This window comes from Setaria viridis, chromosome 3 (genome assembly GCF_005286985.2).
Source record: "Setaria viridis chromosome 3, Setaria_viridis_v4.0, whole genome shotgun sequence".
NCBI lineage: Eukaryota > Viridiplantae > Streptophyta > Magnoliopsida > Poales > Poaceae > Setaria > Setaria viridis.
The window spans coordinates 46228003-46250826 of record NC_048265.2 but is presented as its reverse complement, the minus strand read 5'-3'; the positions used below and the strand labels follow the sequence as shown (position 1 = coordinate 46250826).

The 22824-nt window shown below is 44.7% G+C and overlaps 2 protein-coding genes across 4 annotated transcripts; both read left to right on the top strand.

The window, feature by feature from the left end:
* The first annotated feature begins 4489 nt into the window (after nucleotides 1-4489).
* LOC117849405 (formin-like protein 12) lies at nucleotides 4490-17920 on the top strand. Its single transcript, XM_034730936.2, has 18 exons — nucleotides 4490-4966; nucleotides 5631-6328; nucleotides 6401-6622; nucleotides 6706-11234; nucleotides 11440-11563; nucleotides 12283-12354; nucleotides 13262-13360; nucleotides 13478-13519; nucleotides 13666-13746; nucleotides 13832-13882; nucleotides 13971-14052; nucleotides 15284-15378; nucleotides 15766-15837; nucleotides 15915-16031; nucleotides 16170-16238; nucleotides 16324-16390; nucleotides 16982-17311; nucleotides 17399-17920. The coding sequence occupies exons 1-17, from the start codon at nucleotides 4894-4896 to the stop codon at nucleotides 17170-17172; spliced, it is 6684 nt and encodes a 2227-aa protein (XP_034586827.1). The 5' UTR covers nucleotides 4490-4893; the 3' UTR covers nucleotides 17173-17311; nucleotides 17399-17920.
* Nucleotides 17921-19429: 1509 nt separating this feature from the next.
* On the top strand, nucleotides 19430-22812 carry LOC117849407 (uncharacterized). Of its 3 annotated transcripts, XM_072292898.1 has the most exons (4): nucleotides 19430-21132; nucleotides 21221-21905; nucleotides 22023-22301; nucleotides 22428-22812. In XM_072292898.1, exons 2-3 carry the CDS (start codon nucleotides 21654-21656, stop codon nucleotides 22278-22280), a joined length of 510 nt encoding a protein of 169 aa, XP_072148999.1. In that variant the 5' UTR covers nucleotides 19430-21132; nucleotides 21221-21653; the 3' UTR covers nucleotides 22281-22301; nucleotides 22428-22812. The 3 variants fall into 3 exon arrangements, with proteins under 3 accessions (XP_072148999.1, XP_072148997.1, XP_072148998.1); XM_072292896.1 differs by having other exon boundaries at nucleotides 19430-21905; XM_072292897.1 differs by having other exon boundaries at nucleotides 19430-21905; nucleotides 22407-22812.
* The last annotated feature ends 12 nt before the right edge of the window (nucleotides 22813-22824 follow it).

The following is a 22824-nucleotide window of genomic DNA, read 5'->3' as shown; positions in this document are numbered from 1 at the left end:
TGATTTGGATATATCCTTCCATCTTCTCCATATATAATCTTGACAACAAAGGAAGCTATACATCACATACACATCATCAAGAAGTAATTAGTCATTGGATTACATCTATAAATTGATGGTTCAAGATCGAACGAACATGTGTTTGTAAGCTGCCCACCTGGAACGGAAATAAAATGTATTCGACTTATTACATTTGAAGATGTAGAATAGTGTACTCTGAATGAAATGTGTACTTTATCGTGGCTAATGTTTAAATGTTCTTTTTAGATGGCCCTCCTATCACTGGATTGTTGGTGATCAGCACATGAAAAGTCTACATCTTGATAATGTGCTAAGCTTGTGAAATATTTTATTATATTACAATAAAAATTGGTTTCCAACTAAAGTAGTGTTGATGTCTTTAACTGTGATTGTTTTTATTGAGTGATGAAGAGGAAATCAACATACAACTGGTAATATAAAATTAATTATAGGTCAAATGGAGATTATTGTCATATGATATTTTATCAATGACGGTTGTTGGAAAAGAAATACGGCAATACATCCACAACAACATGCCGGTAGGACATATGCCCCTCCCTTCTTTCGTGGCAGAACCCATATGCGAATATCACTCCATCATATATGGGTTGCATATGCATGAATGAAATGTAAGGAAGTAACAATTAAAGTGAACGATTTAGATTATACCCTCGTATTATGCGCAGAATGGTCCTGTACTAGTTAATACGTGTCCATTAACTAAGTGCAGTGGGACACGTAAGCAATTCACCAAACATCATGCCCTAGTCGTACGATATAATAACTTATGAACTTGGTTGTACACGTGGTTGATTGAGTATATATACTTAGTAAAACGTACGGGTGGCATGTAGTAGTCGAGATAGGTACGTACTTGACTACGCAGGAACGACGGGCAATGCGGAAAATGAGCGTGCATCCAATCCATACGCACTAGCGTGATACGTCCGCTACGTGGGGCTGTGGGCCAAACGATCCCGCTAGCTGCTGCCCGCGGCGCGCCCCGAACAAAAGCTCCGGCACAGTGCCGCGCACTCACGCACGGATCGGAGCCACACGTCCATCCATCCGCCCTTCTAGCCCTTTACCAACAAGGCAACAACAACCTTTTTATTCCTTCCTATTGTTAGATCGCACACGACTGTCGTCGCAGTGACCTACCGATCGGTCACGAGCTTAAAAGTAGCGTACGTGTGCGCACAGATGGCCCGCAGCTTTGCGATTCGTGCCCCACGCACGTGCATGCATGCCTCTGTGCTTGCGTGTGCCACTGAGCCGACCGTGGCCGAGGGTCGCATCTATCTGACGGCTGGGCCCCGGGAACCTTGCACTGTAGTACTAATCTCCGGCGGCCGGCGGGGAGAGGGCCGGCCGTGTGGACTGTGGCTGTTAGGCTGCAGCAAAAAGCTGAGCCGCCTTCATCATCTCCTCCATATGGGCTCTCTCCCAGCCCCCAACGCGGCACACGGCGGCGGAGGCGACACGTGGCATATTGATCAGCGAAGTCCACGCAGCAGGCATCCTGCTGATGGAGTTCGCACTGAAAGCAAAGCTTAGCGTTGCATCTTTTCAGATCCTTTTTCCTTTTCCTTTAATTTTTTTTTTAACACGAACCAACTTGTGTTGGCTCTTGGGCCTACGTACAAGTCTGCTGCAATGTTACAGCCTCAAGCAAGCAAGAGTCGAGTGAAAAAGAGGAGTATTTTCTCCACCAAAAAATTGAAAGGAAAAGAGGAAAAGAGTAAAAAACATAGTTATATATCATTGTTATAGTTGTAGTAGCGTGTAGTGTCATTAATTTGGTTGTTTCATGTAACCAACTATTCTACCTCATTTAGCCAAATCACATTTTTTTTTGCAAACTTTGAATGTTTTTGTCCACATTTAGTCAAATTTTAAGTATGTTCATATATACTAACATTTTCAGGGGAGATACGCAATGGCCAAAGTCTATGACCGTAATTGTTTGCCCGTATCGTCGGCGGCCGGCCTGCCGGCCGGCATGGTTTACACGGCACACGGCAACAACATTTGGAGAAAGCGGCATGAAGCTCCCCATCATTATCAGCCCACTAAGCACAAGCTGAACTACTCCACTGATCAGATCTTGGCTGATTTGCATCGCCTAACTAACCTGGTTTCATTTTAAAACGAGCCCTCCTTTTTCTGTTTACTAAAGCCCCAGCCATCTGATTGGTCACGATCTGTGTGTGCTCCCCATTCGTCTCACAGAGAATAGTGTGCCTTGCATAGTTGCACAATGAAAGACATTATATAGGCTACTAAGTAACACCATTATTGTTAATTATGATGTATGTTTTTTGGAACCATATAGCTGGTGTGGTTGTTGGGCTAAATTATTGTGGCACTAGCTAGCTAACTTGTAGCATCATGCTCTCGTGCAGTGTGGGTTGGTAAGTGCAGATCTATCGGTTGTTTGTGTGCTCTTTTCTCGGTTTGTTACTCCTTCGGTCCCAATTTATAGGTCGTTTTGACTTTTCACCTAGATGTATGCTTATGTCTAGATACGTAGTAAATACTATGCACATAGAAAAGTCAAAATGATCTATAATTTGAAATAGAGGTAGTATCAGCTAGTGAGCTGAAGATTATGTAAGAATTTAGTTGTGTGTAATAATGGCAGGAATATTTATGCTGAATTTTTCAGTTTCGGTTTTGAAATTTCAGCTGGTACGTTGTAGAACTTATTTTCTTGAATTTACACTTTATCAATATTGATATATTCATATATATATATATTAAGGATTATACTGCAGATGTCGTATATGTTGTGAGATAATGCTAATAATAGCAATTCTCTGGTGTTCATTCTTTTAGTTTATAGCTAGGATGTTACTCATTTGAAATGATGGGTTAGGCAAGTACATGTGCACACTCTTGTCACCCTTTCTCCTGACACAGTTCATGTTCATCTATGACTACCTATGCTTCACCAAAGAGGGAAAACAGAAAAAAAACACAAGTACAGACATGCGTGCGTGAGCTTTTCAGACAAGCGAAGTGACTGAGTTAAAAATTTTGATGCAGGACTCCAACAAAAGTCCAACTTGTTTTATGACACGAATGACTTGTTTTACTTGCACTGTTTGGTACTCCCCTGGAACGGTCATATATATTTGACTGCCTTGATCAAAATCAAGTCAAAAATTTGAAAATTTGACCATGTATTGTTTCCAAATTAAACATTTAGTTTCTAAATATAAAAATTATATATATAGGTACATTTTTGTTCAAAAATATTTTTATATATAATCTTATATATTTATTAGACACTGTATTGTAACAGAAAACGAAAAATAATTCGATATACATGCTTCTGTTTGAAAAACATATTCTTACATATATTATTAGTTAAAGTGGCACATTAAACATCATGTCAACATCAATCCAGACGAAATTTTGAGGTTAACGTTTCAAGTTCGAGATGGAAGGAATCAGGGGGATTGTCAGGAGTAGCTCATCGATCCACATGTACAGCTTCTTCGCATCTCGGAAAATTGACGGGGCAATTATTGAGACGAGACGTTCGAACGGCCAATAATGTTTTTTTTCCTCTCTCTCTCTCTCTCTCTCTTTCAGATTAATGAAATTCCTTAATTTTATTGGTGCGCAAGTACAGTCAATCATGAAAGGGAACATGAGCTACTAGCTACGGATCGAGTTGGCAAATGCCCATCGTCACGTGTGCTGCGTCCCGTGGCGAGACGCACCGTCAGTCTTCTCGTCTACCACGCAGCAGCAGCGTATGGATGCTAACGCGGTTGTTTCTGATCGAGACACGTAGCGACCTGCGCCGTGGGCTCGTGGGGTGCATGCAGGTCGTTCGGTCAACTGTCCACGTGCACAATTTTTTTTGGTGCTTTTTTTTTTCATGATGGTTGGCATTAGTCACATGTGCAATTTGTGCAGTCATAGTGCTAGAGTCAAATACCATATTTTCTTCAGACTATTATTTTGGAACCTCCTTTTTTTTTTGTTGTTGCAAAGATCAGGAAGTTCTTTCGATCTGAATTAGGCCCATTACGGTACGGCCTTTTTCTTTGAAAGAAAGTGGGAGACTGGGAGTACATTCGTTGGGCCAATCTGAATTATGGATGTGGCCTGTTGTTCGTAATACTGGGCCCAATCAATCTCGGCTACGCTCCCAGGCCGAGAAGAAAGAGAAAGAGAAGAGCTACGCTTCCCACCCAGCCCAACTAATCTCGGCTACTTGTATGCTAGCCCACCATCAAAAACAAGCCCATCAGGTGCCCGCTGTTTGGTGTTGGGCGCCGAGCAGCCGGTCGCGCGCCGGGTCCCGAGGCAACGGTCACGTCGCGCCGCGGCCGCAGCCCCGGAGAAATCCGTTGTGCCGGCCCCACATGTCATCCGCAGACACCTGTTCGTCCCCCTGTGTCTTCCTCGTTCCTCCTCCTCCCTTCCTCCGCTTCCTTCTCCGCCACCTCAAACAACCCAAAAAAAAATTTTGCAGCGCAAAAAATACCAGAGAGAGAGAAAAAAAAAATCCTCAACGAGGGCGAAACCCTAGCTGTGGCCGGATTCCGCCGCGGCATTGCCCCTCCCGCGATTCGCGCAGGAGCTAGCTGGGCGCGGGCGGGCCGCGTACGGGCCCGATCGCCGGCGGCGTGGCAGCCGGCGCTGCCGGGTGGGCGTGGGCGTCAGGGGCATTGGGTCGGTAGCGGTCAGCACGGGGTCCGATCGCTGGCGCCGCCGCGGGCAGGCTGGTTGGCCGCGGGCAAGCGCGCGGTCGGTTGGTCACGGGCCTCGCGGAGCAGGTGGGCCCGGGGGCAGGCCGCCGGAGACGGCGGCGGCGGCGGCGGCGACGGAGACGGCGGCCGGAAGAAGAAGGGGATGGCGCTCTTCCGGAGGCTCTTCTACCGGAAGCCGCCGGATCGGCTCCTCGAGATCGCAGACCGCGTCTACGGTACGGTGGTAACCACATGCATTCCTCAATCCAGAATTCAAAATTGGCGCGGGCCCAATTCTGTCGATTTCAGCATTAAAAATGGAGCTACCTTTGTAATTTCGCTCAGTGCATTGCTCAGACAAATGTTGCGGTATGCGTTTGCATCACCAGTATACGTGCTATGTATGTGACTGCGCGCTGCATTAGCATGGTGTGGTGTCTGGAAGATCGAGCTTTGTTGCTCTAGTTTCGCTTACCCTCAGTGCATTTGCTCTTGCTGAAACTAAAACCATCAGTGTTCAGTACATGGTAAATTGCAACATTGCGACCTGGTCACTTAGGATAGGTTGCGGTGTTCCTTATGTAGGCCATTCAGTGCTCAATTTTTGTTACATTCCTAGTTCATAAAAGTTACCTCGATGTTTGCATGTAATGAGTATATAGATACCAGCATTTATGTATGCATCAGCCGTAGTGCATCATCTAAATATATGGTTCATGTATACCCTCTAGCTACCAGACCCCACATATCTTCTAGTCTATGCATTAGTGCTTCAAGAGCGCACAAACTTCTCCCAAATTCAATTATCTTGGGATCTGTCATGCTGCTAAAATGTTTACAAACATGCTCAAAATAAAGTCTGACATGAATAGAGTATAATTGGCCTGTTTGTGCTTGCAGTATTCGATTGTTGCTTCTCAACAGAGACCATGGACCAATACAAATACAAGAATTACCTGGACAGCATTATTTTGCAGCTTCGTGAACAGTTTGCAGATTCTTCATTGATGGTACTCAACTTCAGAGATGAAGGAAGGAGTCTGGTTTCAGGTATTTTCTCCATGTACGGTATTACAGTCAAAGACTATCCTTGCCAGTACCAAGGATGCCCGTTACTTCCTTTGGACATCATTCTCCACTTCCTAAGACTGAGTGAGAGGTGGCTTATGGTTGAAGGGCAGCAAAACATTCTGTTAATGCACTGTGAGAAAGGTGCATGGCCGGTGTTGGCCTTTATGCTTGCAGGTCTTCTTCTGTATAGGAAACAATATAATGGGGAGCAAAGAACTCTAGATATGGTGTACAAGCAAGCACCTAAGGAGCTTCTTCAGATGTTAACCACATTGAATCCACAACCATCTCATCTTCGGTATCTTGGGTACATTTGCAGAATGGAGGATGAGTTGGGTTGGCCCACGCAGCCTATTCCTTTCACCCTGGATTGTGTAATCCTTAGAAAAGTTCCAAATTTTGATGGAGTTGGTGGTTGTCGGCCAATAGTTCGAGTATATGGTAAGGATATTCTAACAACTGACAGAAGTCACAGTGGCGTTTCATCAACATCGAAGGCCAAGAAACATGTTAGGCGTTACAGACAGGTACCGTCAAGCACATTTCTAATCTAAATGGTTCTGCTATTTATTCAAGTTACTCGTTAACTGTTGTTGCAGGCAGACAATGTGCCAGTGAAGTTAAATGTTGGGTCCTACGTCCAAGGTGATGTCGTCCTTGAATGTCTGCACGTGGATGATGGCCCAGAAGATGAAAAGTTAATGTTCAGGGTGATGTTCAACACCTTTTTTATCCAGTCTCACATTTTATTGTTGAGCTTTGAAGACATCGATATTTCTTGGGATGCTGATCACAAGTTCACAAAGAACTTCAAAGCAGAGGTAGGCTATGATTTCTCATGCATACATGTGGTAATTCGTTACCAGATATATCAATGTTAATTGTAAGTGCATGCCTGAACCAGGTACTCTTTTCAGAGTTTGATGCTGAGTCTGATGCGTCCACTGAAGTGACACCTGATGATGATGATATGGATGTTGCCTCTGCTGATGAGTTCTTTGAAGCGGAAGAAATCTTCAGTAATGCTGACTCCCAAGAAGGACTTAAGGATGCTGATACTCTTTCTATAGCCTCTACAGACTTTGGTCCAACCCCAAGAGCCGAACCTCAGAAGAACTCACCATTTTCCAATTTTGAGCTAGATATTGGCATCGATCAATCAGGAAATAACAAAGTCAATGAATTGGGTTTGTTGTTAGAAACAATAAGTGATGAAAAGACATGCACATCCACTGAAGCCAATAAGATGCATAGCAACAAAACTGGAGTAGTGAAGTCAAGTTTGGCAGCTACAATAGATGGAGACAGAAATGGTGGCATTTCCTGTTCTTCTTCCAACAAAGAAAATGGCTGCATGTTGGAGAATTGCAGTTCCAAGCATGACACAAGTATGGGTTCCAGTCAAGACTCGAATCAGATTGATAATGTCTTGGTAAAGGAGGTGATTATATCAGAAACTAATAGCCCTATGGACATACAGATGATCAAAGAGGTTATCATATCTGAACTTACAACTCCCAAATTGGTGTTAGAGGGGAAGTCAATGGACATTGAATTAGGTGAGACAGTCCACAATTCAGAAAGTACTACATTGGAAGAAGCTGAGGATAATGAACGACTTGATACTTTTCTCAAGCAGGATGTGGGAGACAGTGGGGGAGATGAATATGCTGCTTATGAAAATGACCTAGTGATTGGACATGAAGAAGGCAGCAACAAACAACAACTTAGTATCAGAGATGCAAATGCAGAAGTGATTGGGCCCACAGATGAAAATAACAGGGTGGACCTTCAATTATCAGGAAATTCACATCCACAGAGCTCAAGCACTTCTTCAGAATCAAGTTCTGCTGAGAAACATATCGAGCAGCTTCATGCTTGCAGCAGTAATGGCACTGCAGAACAAAAGGAGGGAATTGATACATCATTTACTAGTTCCCAAAGCCAGTCTTCGAATACTTCTTCTGTGAACATTCTACCAGAAGGATCTAGCCAGTCTTCGAATACTTCTTCTGTGAACGTTCTACCAGAAGGATCTATCATTGCCCTAAACCATGTTCCAACTTCTATTAATGCAAATACAGATACAACCGATTCATCTCGACTTGTGCTAAAGAAAAAACCTTTTCATCCTTTGTCTACATGTAGGCTTTTTGCTCCATCATCTCCCAGGCGCAGTCTGCTTCGTGCAGCATCCACAGATTTGTCCTTTTTATCTCCACTACAAACAGAGTCTAAGCAGAACTCTGTTGCTTCTACAAGTGGAAGGGATGATTCTGCTTCAACTTCTGTGCCTCCACCATCTTCACTCTATACACCCTTGGGATCATCATCCCAAATATCTTTAGTACATCCTCCTCTCCGACCAATAAAAACTGTTTCGTCTTTACCTTCATCATCATTTGAAGCATACATAGAGATGTCAATGTCATCTTCAATATCGCCCAAACACCAAGAGCATGTTAAACCTCATCCTCCCCCAATACAAGCACCTTGGCATCTTCACCCAACATTGACACAGGAAAAGGATGTACATTCAGGTAGTCTATTGCCTTCTTCCAACAAATATGCCCGTCACCCCCCACGCCCGCCTCCTCTGCCACCTCGACATAATTCTTGTAGCCAAAGTGATTCAAGCACCCTAATATCTGCACAGGAACAAACAAGAGCTGATAGGTATTGCTCCTCTAGTCCTGATTGTAGACAAACTGTTCTTGACTTAGGTGATTCCTCAGTAACCTCTCCCTCAAAAAGTAGTATAGATACAACAGAATGTCTCCTAGGATCCTCTAATTTTGTAGATGAGGAAGTAGCAAGTAGACACGATACACTAACTGCCATTGATGTCCCAAGTACTAGTGAAGATACCAAATCTTTGTTGCATACTGTGACTTGTTCTTCACCTCCCAAAACATTACAACATAGTGCACCACCGCCACCCCCACCTCTGCCTCCACTACCACCACCATTGCAATTACCGCCACCAGCAATATGCAGTGATAGCGGATCACTACTGCCAGTATACTCAATTCCACCTTCAGATTGTCCATATAAAGAATCAGCAATGCTACCAGAACAACAATCTCCTGCTCCACCTTCTTGTCTTGAAGGACATGAAGCAAGCGAAGTTCAATTATTGCAATCTCGTATTACGGCTGAATTATCTTCATCAGAACATTCTAAGTATATGGTTCAGCATTTGTCTAGAAGTACTGAAGATACAACTTCAGCTCTCTCACCCTTTATACCCGCAGCACCTCCATATTCAACATTTCATATTGTAACAGATGATTCTTCGAGCTCAACATTTGCAGAGGAAGTAACCTGTACGCAGTCTTTAGATCAAACAACACAATCCATTCATTTGGAGCCCTGCAAGATGGAGATATCACTGAGTGAAACAATCAACGAAGTCCTGGCCTCTATAGGTGATGATAAAGAACATGAAGGCATACCAATTCCTCCATCACCACAAAAATTGTCGTGGCCTAGAGAACATGTGAAACCTCCATCTCCTCCACCACCGCCGCCGCCACCACCTTGTCATGCAACACTTGTACCATCTCCATGTTTATCTTTAACTCCACCTTCTCCAAGAGAACATTATGAAAATCCACCTTCCCCACCACCTCCACCTTTTTCTAGAGAACCACCTTTTGTAGCTCCCCCTCCCCCTCCACTCCCTAGTCGTCCATCTCCATGTAGAAAACATATTACTCCACCTCCATCACCTCCTCCACCTAGAGAAAATGAAGTAATTCGTCCTTTGACTCCACAATCATGTACAAGGCATGCTATACCTCCACCACCACCTTTACCTTTACGTCATATTGCACCTCCATCCCCGTGCTCATACCAACCTCATTTCCGGAAAGATGTGGCAATCCCACCTTTTCCCCTCATAGAGGATGATGTGATAGTTTCATCTCCACCTTCAACAAGGGTTGATCAAATTCCACTGCCGCCACCACTTCCAAGAGGGAGTGAAATTTTGTTGCCACCTCCTATTGAGGGTATACAATCACCACAGAAAACTCCTCTTGTTGAAGTTATTAAACAAATTCCACCTCCACCTCCTCTCCCTAAAGGACAAAGAGGATCTCCATTGTCTACTCTTTGTGGAGAAATTATGAACATCCCACCACCTCCACCTCCCGGAGGACATGGAGAAGCTTCACTAGCAATTCATTCCAAAGAATTAGGAGGCATTCCACCTCCACGACCCCTTACTGAAGGGATAGGAGGAATCCTATTGCCCATCGGACTTCAAAGTGGAGCTTTGTCATCGCTTCAACCTACCAAAAGATTGGAAGGTCCTTCACGATCCCCGCCTCCACCACCGCCACCGCCACCATCTTCCAATGGATATATAGGGGATTCACCACCGCCACCACCTTCAAGAACATGTGGAGAGGCTTTGCTGCCATTGCCACCTCAGACAAAATGTGGAGGGGCTCCACAACCACCACCACCTCCTAAAGGATATGCAGGGGCTCCACCACCGCCACCTCTTGAAGGATATGCAAGGGATCCACCACCGCCTTCCGGAGGATATGTAGGTGCTCCACCGCCACCACCACCACCACCACCTCCTTCCAGAGCATATATAGGCGCTTCACCACCACCACCATCACCTCCCAAAGCATATGTAGGGGCTCCACCACCACCACCTCCTCCTCCTCCTCCTCCTGGAGGATATGCAGGAGCTCCTCCTCCTCCACCTCCTAGTGGATATTCAGGTGCTCCTCCACCGGCACCACCGCCTCCCGGTGGGTATGTAGGAGCTCCACCGCCACCGCCACCTCCTAGAAGAGATGCAGGGGCGCCACCGCCGCCGCCACCACCTCCCGGAGGATATCCAGGGGCTCCGCCACCGCCGCCACCTCCCGAAGGATATGTAGGGGCTCCGCCACCGCCGCCACCTCCCGGAGGATATGTAGGGGCTCCGTCACCACCGCCACCTCCTGGAGGATATGTAGGGGCTCCACCGCCACCACCCCTACCTGGAGGAATTGGAGGAGTTCCTCCTCCACCACCACCCATTGGAGGAATAGGCGGAACTCCACTGTCTCCACCACCTGCTGGATTTCGAGGTGGAGCGCCCCCTCCTCCTCCTCCTCCCGGAGGACACGGAGGCCCGCCGCCACCGCCTCCTAGAGGACATGGAGGAGTAGGTGGGCCCCCTCCTCCTCCTGGTGCACCTGCCCCTCCAATGCCACCTGGAGTGCCTGGTGGCCCCCCTCCACCTCCAGGTGGAAGAGGTATGCCTGCTCCACCTGGTGGAAGAGGACATGGCCTTGCTCGGTCGTTAGGCCCAACCTTACAAAGCGCAGTACGAAAGTCATCTCTAAAACCACTACACTGGGTCAAAGTAACTAGGGCAATGCAAGGAAGTTTGTGGGCAGAGCTACAAAAGCAAGTGGATGCTAATAGGTACTATCAACTGACCAATCATTTGCTTGCCAAAAGATATAGTTTCTCCACTTTTTCTCTATATTATAATGGAAATTGCTCTGATGATAAATCTCATACAAATTAATTCAAAGCCCACATTTTTTATTGATTGTAGATTCTAGTAGCATTCAATGTATATTTCTCACCTTATTATTATGTTAAACTGGCAACATGATTGATGCAGCCGTGCTGAATTTGATGTAAATGAACTGGAGTCTCTGTTTACCATTGCTCCAAAGACAAAAGCTGGCTCAAAATCAGAAGGACGTGGAAAATCTCTTGGATCTAAACCGGATAAAGTTCAACTGGTAAATTACTCAAAAATTAAGCATTCTAGACATGAAAACAATGACCAATCTTGAGTTTCATGTATTTCCTCTTTGTTAGTTAGTAGTTGCATGGAAGTTTATTTTCCTTATATGAGATGGGTCCGTACAGCATAGGAAGAATGCCATTTACTCTTCAGTCTGATAGTATGTTAATTACATTTGTAGCCAACCAGAACTACATGATGTACGTTGTCACATAATACATGTAAGGTTATACTCAGCCCCTGAACTGAAGTAAGACCACCTACCTGAGTTACCCTTCGAGACCTGAGTCATAGAAATGGAACGAACATGCAAAAATGAAAGAGCCTTTTTCATGAACTAACCTGTTTTTTTGTTCATTTGGTGTAAATGAGTCACTCAGAAATATTGGAGTAGCCATGTCAATTATGATTAGTGGATATTTTGTTCTGTTTAAACTTCTAAGCTCAGGGGCTTAATATGTATGAAAAGTCTAATCTCCTAGCCATGAAGTTGGGAAAGGAAAACATGTGGTGTTTCTGTATTTGCAGTCCATTTCAATACTTTAGCTCAAAATATACTTTGTTGGCATTAACATGCTGGCACTAAAGTTGATCTTTTTTTCTTTCTTTCTGGCAATAGAAATGCTTTACTTACTTTGAGTAAAAAAGAAATCATTTACTTGTGTTATTATTCTTTCCTCTAAAAATCTGTTGGTGTCTTTGAAAATCCCACAGATCGATCTAAGACGGGCCAATAACACAGAGATCATGTTGACAAAAATCAAAATGCCACTCTCTGAGATGATGGTATGTATCTTTTGACTAGCTATGTGCTTTTGCATTTCTTGAACAACAAGGAGTGTGTCACAAATTGAAGGGAAAGCACATTGATTGTTCACAGTTTTTGAAGCATTAAATTACATTCTATCAGTGGAGGGTCAATTCCATCAATTGCATTAGTTCCTTGTGAATAGTGTGGCAGCTTCCTGTGAACGTTCACCATGGGCAATTGTTTCCCTTTCGATATAAATATAAGCATGAAACCTGGTTGTCATAGAAGATCCATTGTAGTTTTTAAACAGTTCTATAGAAGTGAAAGCATCAAATAAATTCTAGGGAATTTTTTGTTTGTATCACTAATACCTTCATTGACAAATGACAAGTGGGTCAAGTAGAAAAAAATGACAGTATGTTTAGTGGCAAGAAAGGGTGTTCCTACCTGTACTTCTAGAATTGTTGGATTGGTTCTCCAGCTCAGATATGTTGATAAAGTAACTGCATTTACTGATGTAGACTTGTAGCTGCATTTGTTTCCCAAATTGATCTGCATATCCTCCTTGGACTGAAAATGCATTTTTGTATATGATAGAGCAAGCATATGGCAGGTCATCACAATTACTACTTTGACCAAATTCTTTCACAATTTTAATATGCACGATTTTAAATCTAGCAAAATTGTTCTGAAGTTATCAGCATATTTTGGTTCAGAATAGTATTCTTGAAAAATATTTAGGTCCAGAATCACCTGTTTTTTTATGAGCTTTACTCACATCGCAACTAAAGCCGCTTCACTGATGGGAATCATCTCCCTCATTTTTTATTGGAAATTTAAACAACAATTAATCCCAAATTAGTGACTAATAGTCAAGTAAGGTTTCAAGTGCATGTATTAACTGTAATGTATCTATATGTTTACTTTCTCTACTTATAACAGAGTGCTGCTCTAGCTTTGGATGATTCTGTTTTGGACGCTGATCAAATTGAAAATCTCATAAAATTTTGCCCAACAAAAGAGGAGATGGAGCTTCTAAAGGTTGTTTTTGAATTAGCACTTAAACTTTCCATGTGTCCCTCATTATCTTGAATTATTTTCTTTCGTGATTTTATTTCCAAAATAAGGTCAATTACTTTGCATATTTTTGTCCACCAGAACTACAGCGGGGACAAGGAAGTTCTTGGAAAGTGTGAGCACGTAAGAATCCGTATTATGCTTTATAGATATATTCCAATGTGATTAAACATGTTTAACTAGGTTAAGGATACAGTTGCATAATTTTTAAAAATCATAAGCTGCTTGTTCTCCTTCAATTTACCTTGCTGCCTTTTTCCCCTGTGCAGTTCTTTCTAGAGTTAATGAAGGTGCCAAGGGTTGAATCTAAGCTTAGGATATTCGCTTTCAAGATTCAGTTTCAGTCACAGGTCATACACTGGTAACTTTTTGGGATTTCGGAGTATTGAGTTGTTCATGGCTTTTCACTATCCAACTTTCTTCTTTTCCTCTTAGATTAGGGATGTTAGGAAGAATTTGCAGACTGTGTCATCCGCTTGTGAGGAGGTAAGCATTCTAATAACTCCTGAATTCTTATTTTTACATTTGGTATCCATGTCATCATGAGAGAACTCATCTCTGATATGCCAATCAGCTCAGAAGCTCTGAGAAGTTGAAGGTTATCATGAAGAATATTCTGTTAATTGGGAATACATTAAATCAAGGCACTCCGAGAGGTAATGGACTTTGGGTAGTTGATGTTGTTAATATCTTTGAAATTAATTTTCCGCACGTCTGTTTAGATGAAAAGCATCATCAAGGTTTCTGTGGGATAATTTCAAGTCACCCTGTTGTACAGTATTATCAATCCATTGTACAGTATTATCAGTTCTTACATGAAGGAGATTACCCACACTAGTACTAAACAAACCACAAAACACTGAAACTACCCAGGATAACACCGGGAGGTCCCTTGCTCCTGTAGCACACCACAAGGACCCTTCATTCATAACTGCCTGGACCAACGTATTGAAGCCCTTGCAGATCCCTTTCTCTAGAGTTTAAGTAACCACACCACCATATAGAGGAGTCTTGTTGTGGCATTACAGCCTGGAGATTTACTTTCTGGAGGACGGAAAACCAAACTTCTTGGGACACCCACATGAAATGAGGAGATGATGCATAGTTTTTTGTCTGATTGATCACACAAGGGGCACTATGTCAGGTGAGGCAACCCTCTTTTCATCAATCTATCTGCCATCCAGCATTAATTCAAGAGGGCCAGCTACAAGAATACCTTGAATCACAGCAGTGCCCAGCACTTCTAAAGACTTTTCCATGGTGTAAGTACCTGATGTAGACAACCACCGTAGATGCTTGTCTTGTATGCCATATTATCCCAGCTGCCAAACATCCAGCATCTCCCAAAGCTCTTAAGTGTCCAACCAATGTGGCTGTTGACAGCACCCCTCTTCTATGAGATACCCACTGTCGTCGATCAGGCAATGCTTCTTTTACCATTCCATTGTTTAGAATTCTCTTAGGCACTGAAGAAACAAGATTTGGTGCTAGCTCCATGATAGTCCCTCCATGCAGCCAGCAATCCTTCCAGAATTTAGTAGACACACCGTTACCCACCATCGTAAAAATTGCCATGGCAAACCTTGCCTTCACATTCGGATGCACCTGTATAACTGTATTTGCAAACCACCCCATGGTCAATTCAGATCAGCAACAATAACCAGCGCATCCAAAGGGCCCAGCCTAGTGTTTGAAAGACTGATACCAATAAAATAAGTTCTTCTGTAGATGGAATGATGGCAAACTAATTGGGGCCTAGATCATGTGTTAATAACAACTTATTGTATCTTCAGGCTCTGTTGGACGTTGGTCACTAAGTAGTTTAATTTACCAATACCTTATATTATCTTTATTGAAGAAAGTAATATTCTTGCTATTTCATTGCAGGCCAGGCTGTTGGTTTTCGCTTGGATAGCCTCCTAAAACTTATAGAGACCCGTGCCACTAACAGTAGAATGACATTAATGCACTTTCTATGTAAGGTATGGAGATAACTACCATCCAAAATTTGAACAATAAAAAATTAGCATGTGCTTAGATGATAATGTTCGTACAGACTTTTGATAATTTTCTATATATTCATGTGTTGGGAACTGGGTGCCCATACCACCCAAGTTCAAGTTGGGCCGAATTTAGGTGCCTATTTTATTCTTAATAGTTGATAGCTACCTAGTTCCTCCAAGATTGGTCTAGTTTTTGTTTTTATCTTTTCTATGTATACAAACAATATTAGGTTAGATAAGGGTAGCACCGGATATGCTCCCATTATGATGAGAACATAAATGAGAGCATATCCTGTCAATTCACTTCTTATTTTGCATCGGTACAGTTTTCTTCAGAACTTAATGACTGGTTTAAATGTACTTCAGTCCCTTGCAGAGAAGTCACCAGAAGTAATGGATTTTCATGAAGATCTTGTCAGCTTGGAAGCTGCTTCAAAGGTAATTTACTTCTCTGACTAGTATGGATAATCTATATTGATAAAATTTATTAAGTATTCTGGAATTTCTGTAAACAGTTGCAACTGAAAGCATTGGCGGAAGAGCAGCAGGCAGTCGTAAAAGGCCTGGAGAAAGTTGAACTGGAACTAACTGCTTCGGAAAGTGATGGGCCGGTTTCTGATGTTTTCCGTAAGGTATATTTTCGCAACCTTTTGTGTTGTTTGCAGTTTTTTCGTATTTCATAGTTTTGGTTGTGTCATTGAGCATAGTCTTTATGTTCCCTTGCACATTTGAGACTTTATTTATTTATTCATTTGTTCGATGCCATGTAGACTTTAAAGGAGTTCATTGATTATTCTAGTGCTGATGTACGCTCTCTATCAGCTTTCTATTCTGAAGTAGTAAGTCATTTATCATCCTTCTTGCTTCCATTATAAACACTGTAAGCATTATAGCTGCTCCTTATTAACTTACCAGTACTTACAGGGTAAAAGCGCAGATGCACTTGCCCTTTATTTTGGAGAAGACCCTGCAAAATTCCCTTTTGAGCAAGGTAATATGCATGCCAATTCATACATGGAAATGGTTTACTGGAGGTGCTAAATCATATTTTCTTTAGTCCATTTTACCATTATGCTGGTAAAGCTGTGATCCAGATATCACGTTTTTAAATTGACGCATCTGGAATAGCCTGCACCTGCTTTCAGTTGTTTTATGCATCAACTAGATTGACACTTGAACTGAAGTCAGTATTCTGGAAATTGCTTGAGATTCGATGGTAGTGCCCTAGCCAGCAGAAGCGTGACATTGAATCCCACTGTGGTGATTCTAACTTATTCCCAGTTAGCGGTTGGAACTTGGAACAACGACTTACATAAGCCTATTGAAGCCTCATCTTCATTAGATCTGCAGTAGTTTTTTTCCCTTGGCCATTTTTCTTCGTCAAATTCTCTATTTTAGACAGTAGATATGAGATGGAAATAGATCTCTGAACTACATCAGTTCCTTTTGCATGATTTTATACTTGATTTAGTGTTTGGTCCATTCTTTATTTTTCTTTTTTTACAAATGTGTTAGAAGCATTTCGTAGTATTACATTTATATCTCTTGTATCTTATTCCTAACAGATCTTGAAACACTGCAGTTGCTACAACTCTTCTGATCTTCGTGGGGTTGTTTCGGAAAGCTACTGATGAAAACCTTAAGCAGATTGAGGCTGAGAAGAAGAAAGCCCAGAAAGAGGCCGAAAAAGAAGCAAACCAGGACAAAACTCCTGTAAAATCAAAAAATGGGAATGGGGACAAATCACCAAGATCACCATCATCCTTCAAGTGATATGCGACAAAAGTTTTATGCTCAGCTTTTCTTCCTTGGGAAATGCCACCTCCTCTGGCCCGCACAGGTTTTCGCACAAGCATCAGTGGTTACCGAAACACATGAATTCCTTGTGGACAACTTACGCTTACAAGACAAGGTAACAGAGTTATTTACATCAGTGTCCTGTTCTAACAGGTGAATCAGTATCACTCTAACATATAGTCATTTCTTTTGTTTTGTACAGATACTTTTCGGCTGAACATCCATACCTGATAGCTCACGACACTGTACAAAGCTAACCCCACACCAAATTAGGTTCTCCTGTACAGATTTCATACTAGAATTTTCTTTTCCTTCTATTTATACTAGCAGCAGGAGTAGGTCAGTGCTTGTAAACTAGGAAATAGGAGCGTAAATAGTTATCAGGTCAGAAGCAATAGAAAAGGATTAGTGTTACCACAGGCAGAATCCTAACCAGCTAACGATGAGTGTATAGCCATGTTCTTGACTTCTTGACAGATTATAGAGCAAAGTGTTTTGTGAATGGTCCCCCTGTCTTGAGCGTCTTGAGATCGACTAAGGATTGCATTGTCTTGTGTTATGCTGCATACGACACTGTAATCTCTGTCATAAAAGATAGAGAACAGTGCGACTTTGACTGCAATGCTGTAAGCCTGTAACTCTCTACATGAGGGCCATCTCAGCATCTGACGATTTATTTCTGTTCGAAATCAGAAATGAAAAAAAAATGTAACTGTGACTGATACGTGTGGTCCACCAGAGGGCAGGATCATGTATTATACATTCTGTACTGTGATAGATCATTCTCAAGAGATGCTGGTACCTGGTAGCATAGCACAAACATTGCTCATAAGCTTTTTGAGCTGTCAGTGTCTATAGGATGAACAGAATATGAATTTTACAAGCCCCATGATCCGATCGTATCCCTCTTAAGCGCTGAAGAAAGTAAAATTCCCTGCTTACTTATTTCACTTGAAAGTATTTCCTTCTGTACAAGATAATGATTTATTTAACCTCAATTTGCTTTGCTTGCAAACAAAGGACAATTCTCACGCAATTATTTCTCGGGATGATTCGATATGGAGTCCATTTCCTTTTTCTTTTCTACTTCCTCCGTTACAAATTATATGTTGTTTTGACATTTTTGATGCATATATATTATTATGCATTTAGACATAGGGTATATCTAAGTGCATAACGAAGTCTATAAATAAAAAAGCTAAAATGATCTATAATTTGGGACGGAGGGAGTACCTCTCTTTATGTTGCCTCTTTTCCGAGAAGAAAATCTTTATTTTGCATGAGTTGGATCTTTTATAGATTTATTTATGGGCCGGTGAAGTTGTACTGCGAAAGTATGCTAGGCCCATCTTAAGAGCTCGCTTCTTTCTGGCCTACGTGCCTTCTTTGGCATGCTTCTTGGTCCTGAAGTCTAAATATTTTTGCAGACATGCTAATTTGAAGTAGAATTGGGATTACTAAATTCTGTTATTCAAGAATCGAGATTATTCCTGTATTTTTCTTTTCTTTTTTAATGGGCTTGTTCACAGTTCACCTCCTGATCAACTAGTAATGAGTGTATAGCCATGTTGTCATCGTTTTCTGTCGAATATATGTACAAGTGGGTTATGATTGAACCTGACTTGTAATTGATGGTTAGAAATAGAGTTTGAGTTGTACTATGTACTCAGTACTCCTGGGCTCATTAAGATGAGGTCACATCGCTGTAACCATGAGACGACTTGGCAGCTGCTAGTGGGAGTGGTGGCTAGTGGCTGAGATGTATGCTATATTGACCGAACCTTGTTAACAAATATCACGCCCCACTATAGTTGGTTATCGTGATTATGGTGTTTGTGTTCACAGGTGTCTTGAATTCTTGACGAATTATAAATCACATTGTTTGTGAATGTCCCTTGTCTTAACTCTCGAGCATTTAGGAGATCAAGTAAAACCAGCACTTATCATTAAAAAAACATCATAAGAACCGGACTAAATATAAGGCTCAAAAGGGAACACCTGTTGCATTCTCTTCTATTCTTCTCTTCCCATAATTATTGATGTTCTAGTTTGACAACACTGTACTTTCAAATTTTCCATAGATGACTTTACTTCTGCAATTTAATGGATGAGGGTTATCTCAACCTGGTAGTAATTTTTTAATTCAAAATAATAAAATGGAACAAAAAAATTTGACTGACAGGTGACATGTATGGATATTACCACTATACTAGAGTCCAGAGGGCAAAAAAAAAAAAACTTCTCACACCTTTCGGTAGGGTCCTTCACCATGCTTCCCCACGCTCCGCTTCCGATGGCGATGCCCACGATGGCACGCAACCCAAGCTCCTCCACCACCCCCAAGCTGCACCTAGGACCTCCACCGCCTCCTGGTCAGCCACGCCGGCTGCCACCACCCCGTCAGCCCAGCCAGTCGCAGATCTGGGTACACCGCAGCCCCATCCCAACAAATCCAGGGTCAACGCCAAGATCTAGGTGAGATCCGTGCAGGATTCGCCGGAAGCCTACCAGGGACGCTCTCCTCCGCCGCGCTGCACCTTCGCCCAGGTGGTCAGAGGATCCATTGAGGAGGATTTGATCCCGACCCGGCGTGCACATAGGTTGAAATCCGTCATTACAGTGCCCGTCCGGAGCAGTTACTGCTCCGCTAGGTCGCATTCGCCCACCCACCACCCCTCTGCCTGTGAAGCTACGCCTGAGGTGACCGGCGCGCGGCGGAAGGCGGCCGCCATTACTCCCCAGGACACAAGATGGGTGCTAGTAAGGCCACCGTACTGGTGGAGGAAGGAGAAGCATTCAAGTCCGACGCAGCGGCCCCAGGCAAATCGAGGTGCGCCACATCCACGGCGACTCTGCTCCGCTCGCCCACAGCACTTTGCTCACCCCCAGCACCAGCCCTCCCCAAGTCTACGCGCTCTCTGGGCCAAAACCGACGGCCGCTGCTTCATCTGCCTAGCTACCGACCACCGCACCTCCGCTTGCTAGGATCCAGTCCGCTGCTTCCTCTGCCACCGCTTTGGCCTCCGCGCTCGGGACTGCAACAACAAGTACCGCAAGCAGAGAGAACATCCAGCGGTGGGCTAGCCGCCCCCCGGAGCGCGTCAGCAGTCGAAGGCCGGCGACCCGCGAAGATCTACTGCCACCTCTGCCGCCCACACCATCGGCGGCAATGTCAAGACTTGGCGACCCTGTGACGAGGTCGGAACAAGTGGACTGCCTCATCCAGTCCACCGGCGACATCGACGCTGACCTGTGGGAGTGGGACACAACGGCGGCCGTCACCTAGGTGGTGCGTGGCTCGGAGCCAACGTAGCCGTGGGACATCGAGAAGGCAATCGGAGAGGAGTTCAAGCTGCGCCATGGGAGGTGACTGTCTCGCACCACTTCCCTGAAGCATTCCTCATCAAGTTTAAGCACGGCCACCACTACACAGAGGCGCTCCAGAAGGGCAAAGCAACAGGCGTTGGCGTTGAGGTCTACTTCAGCAAATGGCGGAGCCTTCGGGATGCAGAGGGAGCTGCGCTACTGTTCCGGGTCAGGCTCTGCCTCGATGGCGTGCCTATGCACGCCTAGAGGGCTGACATCACAGAACACCTGATCAGCAGCCATTGCGCGCTCAAAGCCATCAACACCAACTTGGACCAGCCGGAGGAGACGAAGACCATCAACCTGTGGGCATGGACGGCGAATCAAAGCTCAATCCCCAAGTGCGTCTGGCTAACGTTCACCGACCGTGCACGTGATGCCAGGCTCGAGTCAGTGTTGGTGTCCAAGACGCCACCAGAACACTGGCAATGCGGAGTGAAGCACTGCATCATCATCCACCTCGAGGAGATCTAGGACTACACGCTAGCTTTAGTCAACCTCGATGACAAGACTTCCTGCACTCTGAGAATCCGCCGCCTCCCACACCATGGCACCTCGGCTGCATTGATGGTGAGAACACCCCACGCCGGGCAGCGGAACGCGCCGCGCGCCCACACTCGCCACCGTGTTCTGACCAATCGCGACTTGGTTGGAGCAGTGCGGCAGACGAAGACCGACGACGCGACGGCAGGGATGAACGGGAACGCCAACGCCGGGGCTACAAGTCTACAACAACGACCACCCAGGCAGAGGCAATGCATGGCGCTGACGCAAGGACGACGATGACGAACGTGACCAGCTCGGCCACGGTGACCACTCTCGCCGCGCCCATGACACGTGTAAGCACGCGAGCGAGAGCGTTCGCCCAGGCGCATGAACTGGGCCGGAGGGAGCAGGCAGGGGGACGTCATCACCAAGATGCTGGTCGGAACATGGGCGATGACGCTACGGCCAACATCAACCTGCCATAGCAGCTGCCACAACTCGGTGCCCTCCAAGACAAAAAGGTGATTGAGCTTCAATTCCTCTTCGCTAACCAAGCATCGACGATCCAGGAGGCGGCCAAGAACTACTTGCACCGGCAGCAGGGGATGGCAAACACAGAGCTAGCACCTCTCAACATGCTCCTCTTCGACTACATCGACAAAGCAGCGGTGCTGGCAGACAGGCTTCAATTACCCGGCCATCAGGGGACTGAAGCCTGGTCTGACGATCGTCAACCCAAGCCAAAGAACAAGGAGGCGCCGATGATCAAGGTTGCAGATTCATTTGCACGCATCCTGGAAGACATACCAGCTGAAGGAACCAATCAAGACGGTGGGGAATCTATCTCCATCCAGGAGGTTGGTGCAGCTTTGCAGAATCTTCAGCTGCCAACCTTGCCGTCTTCGCCAGTCATGGCCTCTGGCCATAGCTTCGCTCTGGATCAGAGCTTCTCTAATTTGTTCCATGCTTCACAGATGCTGCCAGACCCGACCAGCGACATCGAAGGCACAGCATGCGCCGACACCAGCCGCACTGACGGAGCTGTGAATGACACGGACACGACGTCCGCCGCCGCGATGCCGAACAACACAGAACGCAGCAGCCCGATTGACAACACGCTCATCGGGGCTTTCTTTACCAGGCCGGAGCCAATCCTCCACAGCGAGGAGCCACCACTGGAGGAGCCGAATCCGCCGGCGCACATGGAGTCAGCCAAATGTCGCCGTCCATGACGCATCTTCGATATGTCTACGGTACGCCGCAGCATGCGACTCTCTACTCGTCGGCCAATGCTAGCTATTCAACGCGCGCAACATAATCTATGTCGCAAGCTCGGCCTCCTGAACAATGATCTACAGCTTGTCGAGGCTGCACTGCAGGAATTCCTAGCAATGTTCCAGGGGCCACTACCACAGGAGGTGATTGCGGCGCTCACAGCGGCCTTCAACCTTGAAGACATACACGCTGACGACCTCGACGAAGCTATGGCCGCGGTGGCAGGAGAAGCCATCGCCGACATCCAGGAAGCCACCACCACTTTGCAGGCAGAAGCGCTACAGGCGGCCACCTAACTACCAGTTCGATGCCTCAACTAGAGTCGTTCAGTTCGTTATGTTAAGTGCACCTTCTGAACTTTTAAGCAGTGCAAGGCGCCACTGCAGCTTATTTGAATTATTCAGAGACTTCGCATTCGATTGGGTTGTAATCCTAAAGCCACAACAATGTCATGGCAGCGTAACTCCATCTGCATGGTCCATTCTTCAATTGTCCGCTGCA